General features: G+C 37.0%; 1 protein-coding gene across 3 annotated transcripts in view; it reads right to left on the bottom strand.

The window, feature by feature from the left end:
• Positions 1–8,645, bottom strand: part of Atp8a1 (ATPase phospholipid transporting 8A1) — a 255,642-nt gene that overhangs the window by 147,124 nt on the left and 99,873 nt on the right. For all 3 annotated transcript variants that reach the window (XM_008827209.3, XM_008827210.3, XM_008827208.3), the window contains 3 exons: positions 5,309–5,381; positions 2,999–3,104; positions 1,154–1,236 (listed from right to left, as the gene is read on the bottom strand). In XM_008827209.3, the coding sequence (XP_008825431.1) occupies positions 1,154–1,236; positions 2,999–3,104; positions 5,309–5,381 (262 nt within the window). The remainder of the gene's footprint in view (positions 1–1,153; positions 1,237–2,998; positions 3,105–5,308; positions 5,382–8,645) is intronic.

Here is an 8,645-nt window from a genome sequence, read left to right as displayed (position 1 = left end):
TTTTATTTATTATTTTTATTTTATGTGTATGAGTGTACTGCCTGCATGTAGTTATGTGCACCCGTGTTGTGCAATGCCCTCAGAGGACAGAAGAGGCCATCAGATCCAAAGGTACTGTATTGAATATGCCATTACAAGTCTTAGTGGATGCAAACTTTCACTTCTCCTGTGTCACTGAGAACTAAGCATAATTGCTGCATCGGGGTAAATTTACCTTTATTGGAAAATTCTTAACAAAACTTTTACATTTGTTACTGTCAATAGTTTTCCTTTGGCCTTCATGGTGGGTACATAGTAGGTAGTAGTGCTTTGTGGCTTTGCATTTCCTTGATGTCTAACCTGGGATTTTCCCGCGGTCCTTCAGAGATCACCTGTTGTGACACATCTGTTCAAAACTACCCACTTAAGGGGCTGGAGAGATGGCTCAGTGGTTAAGAGCACTGGTTGCTCTTGCAGAGGACCCAGGTTTGATTCTCAGCACCCACATGGTGGCTAACAACCATCTATAACTACAGTTCCAGGGGAATTATATGTCCTCTTCTTATCTCTGGGGGCATTGCACAACTCAGGTGCACTTACATACATGAAGGCAATACATTCCTACACATAAAATAAAAAAAAATAAAATAGCAAAAAACTACCCACTTAAAAAATTGGCTGAATAATTATTATTATTTTTTCAAAAAGACAGATTTCATGTAGCCCAAGCTGCCTTTAAGCTCACTGTATCCTTGAAATCTTGATCCTCTTGCCTCCACCTCCCAAGTGCCAGATAACAGGCCTATGCCACCATCATTCTGAGTAGTTCATAATAAAACTGTAATAATTATAAACATGGTGGACTATGGAGAAGGGAAAACAAGTGGGAAGATGATTCAAGAGCGATACATCCTCATTTAGCAGAATGGAAAATCAGCAGATACTTCCATTTTTGAAGAATCAGTATAGACTACCAACTAGACCATCAGCATTACATTTGTTTAAAGTTTGAAATGTATCAATGGTTAAAGAAATAGACATGAGAATAGCAAGCAGTTGCTTCCGGTGTGGGGAGCTTCTATTTTACTGAAATCTTTTCTTATTGCCTTATCTTTGTAGTTGTGCATATGCATCGCTTAAGTTGAAAACACCTTTAAAATGTTGAGTGACCTACTGAATCTATGATGACTGAGTCAGGTGTCCTTCCAGTGAAAACAAAATTCAGCTGCTTGGCCGCTCTGACCAGGGCTCCCTCATCTGTGTCAGGGGATAGATGAAAGACACACAGTACAGAAAAAGTTACTGAAAATACAACAGAAACATGCTGGCATAATACAATTTTCTATTTAATTCAAGTTCATTTCATACTGCTACTGAAAGCCATTTCCTTTAAATGTACGTGATGATTCCAGAGGCTTGAAGAGAACAGCCTCCAGCTCTGTGTTCCTGGACACCAAGTCTTACTGTTAGCTATATGTACTGAAAACAACAACCCTTAGTCCAATTTATTCTCCCAAGGACCTTCCTACAAATGAATGGCACAAAGGCTTTTCAAGTTTTATCCTTTTCCTCCTAAAAAGCTGAATGTAGAAAAGTTGATTCTATTGGCTGGGGATTTGAACCAATTAAAGTGAATGCATGCTTTCTTTTATGTTACCTACGTTCTTCACTGTGTTATAAAACCTTTCACTGCCTGGAGAGATGGCTCAGCAGTTAAGAGCAAGTACTGCTTTTGCAGAGGACCCAACTTCAGCTCTCAGCACTCAGCTCACAACTGCCTACAACTCAGCTCTAGGGGATCGGATGCCCTCCTCTGCCACACATGTAGCATAGACACATAGACACACACACACACTCACAAACACAAAGGCACACACAGATATACATACATACATACACACAGATATATACACAAACACACAGGTACAAACACATAGGCATACACAGAAACACACACTAACACACAGACACACATACACATGTGTGTGCACACGTGCCTTTTCATGCTGAGGGAGGGAGTGGATAAGAAAATAATCAAATAATTTAGATTCTAACTATAAGAAGGAACAATATTTCTTACTCCTACTAAAGAACTTGATATATTTTATGTCATAAGAATTATTTTTTTAAAGAATTAGTTTAGAATACGGTTTTAAAACACAATGTATACCTTTTTCTTAAAAACTTTTAACTAGTGGATTACTTACCTAATTTTATTTATTTTGCAATTAAGCCTAGACTTTTCATTTTTCTTTCTTTCTTTCTTTCTTTCTTTCTTTGAGTGGTTTCAGCACATCTTTTTCTTTTTTTAATTCTTTCTTTCTTTCTTTCTTTCTTTCTTTCTTTTTTTTGAGACAGGGTCTTACTATGTTGTCCTGACTGGCCAAACTTACTACAAAGTCCAGGTTGGCCCCAAACTTATTGAAATCTACCCATATCTGCCTCCAAGTGAAGGGATTAAAAAGCTGTGTCCCACCATGCCAAGCTTAAGCCTAGACAGTAATAATTCTACTAACAAATGTTTTATGGAATTTCTTGAAATGTATAAATTCTTCTCACTCAAGTAAATATAAATCAAGTGCCTTACCATTTTCTAAAGTGAAAAACAAAAGTGGTATTCTAAAAGCATGCATATCACTCTTTTTTGGCAAATAGAGCTCACTTTTTCCTGTACGCATATGTACACAATTCATTTTGACTAAGTTTGTTCCTATTTATAAAGGGAACAATTACATGCATACAAAATGCTTTTATTCCCTTGTGTGCATTTTATTATTCAGCTTTCCATATAATTTATGCTGTTACAAAAATCACATATACAAAGAGGTATATTTTCACATACATATATAGTTAATCCCCCAAAGCCAAGGTTTTACTTATTGGGAAATAAAAACTTTGTATCTAAAATAATGATTTGGTTATGTTCTTTTTTCAAGTTCAATGGAATTTTTGAGATCCATAGTACCAAATCTCAGAATAATTTTCACAGTAAAAACTCTGCAGTTGTTTCCACTTTTACCTGGAGACGCAGCTTGATAGATGATCTTCTCACCTTCCCTCTCTGGTACAGCTGTGTGGCAGATCGCCATCATTGTAAGAAACTCACAAATGATAGGTGCGGTTGGCTATGAGGAATAAACACATAATTTAGCTCTTTTTGTTTAAACGTTTGGATACTAATGGCAGTCATGTTACTTCACGTCTGTTTATTAAGAGTACAGCTGGGAAACACTAGGGGGTGTGGGATTACAGCCAACATCGATTATGAAGGAAATCTATTCTGAACTCAACTCATTCATTCCTGCACTTCTCACTCATTCTATAAACATTTATTTAAGACAACTCTGTGCTCTTGAGTACAAGTAGTGGAAAAAGATGAATTCTGTCCTTGGTGGAGAGGAAAGAACTTCCAGAATGTTCATTTGCTTGGTTGTAATTTCTAACGGATTTAAATTTCAGGCATCTAATCTTACTTTGGGTTGGGATGATGACGTGTGTATTTCTCTGTAGTGCTCTGGCATCCCTCGCTCTAAAAACAGCAACTATAACCTGATTTATGTTGAGTTACATAAACAAACGAACCAGCACCAACCAACTCCTATGTACAATGGACTATTAAAGCCTGAGGAACACTGAAAAGTGAATCCTTTCTGTAAGGACCTCAGATTTGATCGGACAAAACAAACAAAACCCCTACAGTAAAGATTAAACATCTTCCTGTCTTGCTTCTGATGAGAAATGTCATTCAAATTAATTAAGAAAGAAAAAAATGTCTATGCTCTTGGGGCAAAAAAGAAAACAAAAACAAACACACACAAACAAAAAACTCACAAAATGAACTAACTGAAAAGGTTAAACCATATTGTTGTATAAGAAAACTGCTTGGTCTAAAGGAATGGACAAGGCATGCACGGTCCCAGATACTCAGCTCAGACTTATAGGGAGACAGAGAAGACATAAATACACAGCATTATTTATTTGCCGCATGTTAAAGACTGCACAGAGGGTGTGCAGATATCATGTGAAGTGACTTGGGAGGTAGTGATTATTCATAAGATGTGGAGATAGTTACATGGACCGGGTCTTAACCCCATGAAGAAATGAGTACAGAGAGTTCCACCAGGAAGAATGGTGTAGAACTAGCAAGGTCCTAACAGAGGAAAGAGGGAGCATTCAAGAACGTGAGAGAGGTGAAGGTGGCCTCTGGAGGAAGGAAAAGTGCCTCAAGGCAGAGTGGCGACATAGGCGGGGGCCAGATCAGGAAACCCGGTGAGTGAAGGGAAAAGCCAGAGAGTTCCTGCACCAGATGTGATCAGACTTTATTCCAGAGGTCTGTATTGTGTATTATGTGCAATGACGTTCAGAGAGGACTAAAGTTGTCAACCAGGAGATTGGCAGGAGGCTGCAGCAGTAATGCAGGTAGGGGCTGTGGTCCAAATAGGGGAAATGTAGGTAAAATTAATTTCACCAGACACTTAGGATATAGCCCAGAAGACAGTCCTAAGAAGGGCAGGTGACTTTCTCTGTCACAGCAGAGTTAAATCCATAATGTACGTCAGAGAGAGGAGAGACATTCTCTACTGCTATAAGCAAGGAAGAGATTTTTGACTGATGACATAACACTTTTTATTTACTTTTATTTCACTTTTTCTATGCTCAGGCCACAGTAGGAAGAGAAGGGACATGGTTCATCCTAACAAAGGCGACATACAACTCTACAGCTGCTATTCTACTCCATAGGGGGTAACCCAAAGCACAGCCACTAAGATCAGGAACAGCATACGGGTATGAACTTTTTCCACTCTTATTCAATACAGTGGTTAAAGTTTCAGCTACAAAAATAGCAGAAAGAAATAAAAGGTTTACAAATAGGAAAAGAGAAAAGTCCAATGATCCCTATTTGTAGATGACACAATCCTCTATATGAGACCATCCAGACTCCATTAGATAACTCTTAGAATGCATCAACACTTTCAGCAAAGTATCAGGATACAAAGTCAACATGTCAAAATCAGTGGCTGGCTTCCTTCCTTCCTTCCTTCCTTCTCTCTCTCTCTCTCTCTCTCTCTCTCTCTCTCTTTCTTTCTTCCTTTCTTTCTCATATCAATCCTGGTTGATTTATTGCAACAAAAGTGCCATATGAAGATTTTTGGGGGGTTTATTACATCTATTTCTTCTTTTAAATTTTTTAATTAAATTTTTGTGTATTTCATACAAGAAATCATCTTTATACTCCCTTCCCCCTTCCCCTTTGGCACCATCCCATAGCCCCTCCCCCACTGGAGTTCATATATTCTGTCATTTGTATTAAGGCCTTTACATTACTTACATGATTATTTTGGAGATTTTCCAGCAATGATGAATCATTAAATGTTTTTTCATCTCCAAACTGTGAACTCTGCCTAAAGAAGAAAAAAATAAAGCAAAATTGGTTCATTTAAATACACCTACTCATTTATTTCTAACTAATTTTCAAGGTAAATCATGAGGCCTGCACACTTTCAGTGAATTCAATAAAATTTTGCCTGAATTTCTAAATAAAACATCGCAGATTTCACGACTACCATAAAGTGTATTTTTTGAAGATTCTGAGTATTATGGAGTTATTTAAAAATGTTTGTAACTTGGCCATATAAGAAATCCAAAGTGACAAATATAAATGACTATATGAAATATAAAAATGTGAGCAATAAACTATTTACATATTCTATTAACATTTGTAAATATATGAACAAATATTTACGAGCACACCACATTTGTTCTATATACACAGGAAGAGAATCAAGAAAGTGTATGGAATTTGTATTGTGGTTGGCTCTCTTTACAACAGCAAATGAATTATGTACTTCAATTGAAACAAACAGAATCTGTGTTAGTTTTTAAATGTAGCTCTCATTAATCTCACGACCATGCATTTAAGAAATTCAAATGACAGCCGGGTGTGGTGGCACAAGCCTTTAATCCCAGCACGTGGGAGGCAGAGGCAGGTGAATCTCTGTGAGATTGAGGCCAGCCTGGTCTACATAGTGAGTTCCAGGACAGTTGGGGCTACAGGGTGACACTGTCTCAAAACAAAAAACAAAATCAAAGAAACAAAACCCTACAACAAACAACAACAAAAACATTCAAATGAAAAAGAAGGACTATTTACTTGGGAATGTCAAAATGCTTAAAAATATCCTTGAAATGTATAGTGAAAATATACACAAGAGCTATTTTTATGTACAAGAGAAGAAAGTTTCAGAATTCACTAAGGAAAAATCAATGTCTCTAAGAAATAAACAATTATAATCTAGAAAGTTTTTAATCGTAATTTAATTTTGAGTTACAGAGTGACAGATTGGTAATCAGTGCCAGTGTGTCGAGTGTCAGGATTTTCTTTCACATTTTAAAACCAAAAGCTCAAAAAAAAAAAAAAAAAAAAAAAAAAAGAAAGAAAGAAAAATCAATGAAGAGATCAGAACAGAATGTATCACGTATCCGGTGTCTTCGTGAAACCCATTTCTCCCCCAAATCAGCAAAGTAAAGTTAAAATGCTTATATAATGATATAGCTTTCTTTATTAAATGTCATTGTTTGGTCTATTAATTATCTAAATTTAAGACTTCTGTACTAGTGGTTACAGTTGAGAATTCTAAAATTTATTATTATTATTATTAGTTGTGCTGGATAGCTTTAGTGTCAACTTGATTCACCTGGGTTGAGGGAGCCTCAATTGGGAAATTGCCTCCATTGAACTGGCCTGTGGCCATGTCTGAGGGGCATCTTCTTGATGACTGATGTGGGAGGGCCCAGCCCACTGTGGGTGGTGCCACCCCTGGGCAGGTGGGCCTGTGTTGCATAAGAAAGCAGGCTGAGCTGGGGCCAGGGGAGCAAGCCAGTAAGCAGTGATCGTCCATGGCCTGCGCTCTAGCTCCTGACTCCAGATTTCTGCCCTGAGTTCCCACCTTGGGCTCCCGGATGAACTGTGACAACCCTTTCCTCCCCAAGTTGGTAGTGGTCAGAGTGTTTTGTCACAGCAATGGAGAAACAGACTAGGACAGTAGTAATAGTATTGGTTTGGTGTTAAAGATAGAAGAGCCAAGAACTTGTAAATGTCTTGTAAATGGGTAGATAGAAACAGTATAAATGTTATCATTTATTAAGAATACTTTATTATTGGAGCTGGTGAGGTGGTTCAGTGGGTAAGGGCCCACGAGGACCTGAGTTTGATCCCTGGGACCCATAGGTGGAAGAAAAGAACTGACTCCATAACTCTGACCTTCACATGCATGTCCCTCCCCCAATCTCCCAAATGACTAAGTTAATGCAATTAAAAAAAAAAAAAGTTTACAAGTTGTGATTTTATTAAATTTCCTTGTTATTAAGATGTGTTCACTCATGGTTGGTAGCTTTATTTTTGTTAGGAAAAGTGAAATATGAGGGAATATTCACAGCTACATATTGCAATACGAATACTATTTTCTTTCCAAGAATTCCAAATTAAAAGCCTTTATAAATCTTAAAATATGTCTTGATAATCTCACTAATAATTCTTTCATTTCACAAATCCCAGATGCTACAACTGATAAAACTTTCAATGATATTTAAAACTGAGTAACTTTAGAGGTGCAACTGAAATATTTACACAGATATGTCGCATTCTGTGTTCCCCAATGAAGGCTTCTGCTATGTAAAATATTAAATAACTCTTCTCCCAGAAAGTGGGCTTCCCTCCCAATTTATGAAAAACCACAAGCAACTCAATCTCTAATTAGGTAGCTTAACTAGGATTCAAGCATGGAGTCCACGATACACTCCCAAATCTTACAAAATATCCACTCTGTTTTTAAAAAGGTAATAAAATTATAAAGCTCACGCTATTTAAAAATAAGAACTACATTAAAAGTACAAATAATATTTAAAATTGTTAGTTTAAAACTGTATGGGTTTTCAAACTGCCTGCATATAAAATTGCAAGCCAACTTCAATATTGTTACATTGTTTTCTTAGAAGTTTTCCAGTGGCACTTTGCTTATAAGGAGACATGGTGGTGTTTTGCAATAAGCAGCAAGCTGGGAGTGAATCAGTTAAGGGAAAGGAGGAGTGGGTCCCTGCTGCATAATAAACAGCTGCCTGCAGGCTTAAAAACGCACAAGATGTCGTGAGTAATTATTTCCTGGTGAGACAAAAATGAAGAATTCCTATAGCAATTAAGAGAACTAACTTAGAAATGGCCTCATCAGTAAAATCTAGCTTTATATCACAGCATAGACCATAACTTTATTTTCAGTGCTGAGACTCAAACCCAGGGCCCCATGCCTACTAGGCAACTGTGTTACTGATGAGCTACAATCTCAGTACCTAAACTACGAAATTTCAAAATTTCAAAATTCAAAGTCAGTCTAAGACCATCAGAAAAAAAGAAAATAGTATAAGGCTCAAGTTACAGTTTTTACCTTAATTCAAAGCAAACAATGTGATAAACGTACTAGTGGGGGAGGGCTAGGCCTCATGTTTAACTCAGAAAACAGAACACATAGTAATAGGTTTGCCGGAATAATGATAATTATTTCTTCATAGCAAAAACTACTGAAGGAAAAATCAAAAGTCAAATGAAAAACTGGGAAAAAATTTCAAATTTATATAATAAAGGCAATTTCCACAAAACAAAAATAGCTCATGGA

The sequence above is a fragment of the Nannospalax galili genome, unplaced genomic scaffold, assembly GCF_000622305.1.
Source record: "Nannospalax galili isolate Female #2095 unplaced genomic scaffold, S.galili_v1.0 scaffold772, whole genome shotgun sequence".
NCBI classification, from domain to species: Eukaryota; Metazoa; Chordata; class Mammalia; order Rodentia; family Spalacidae; genus Nannospalax; species Nannospalax galili.
This window is presented reverse-complemented; position numbering and strand designations above follow the sequence as displayed.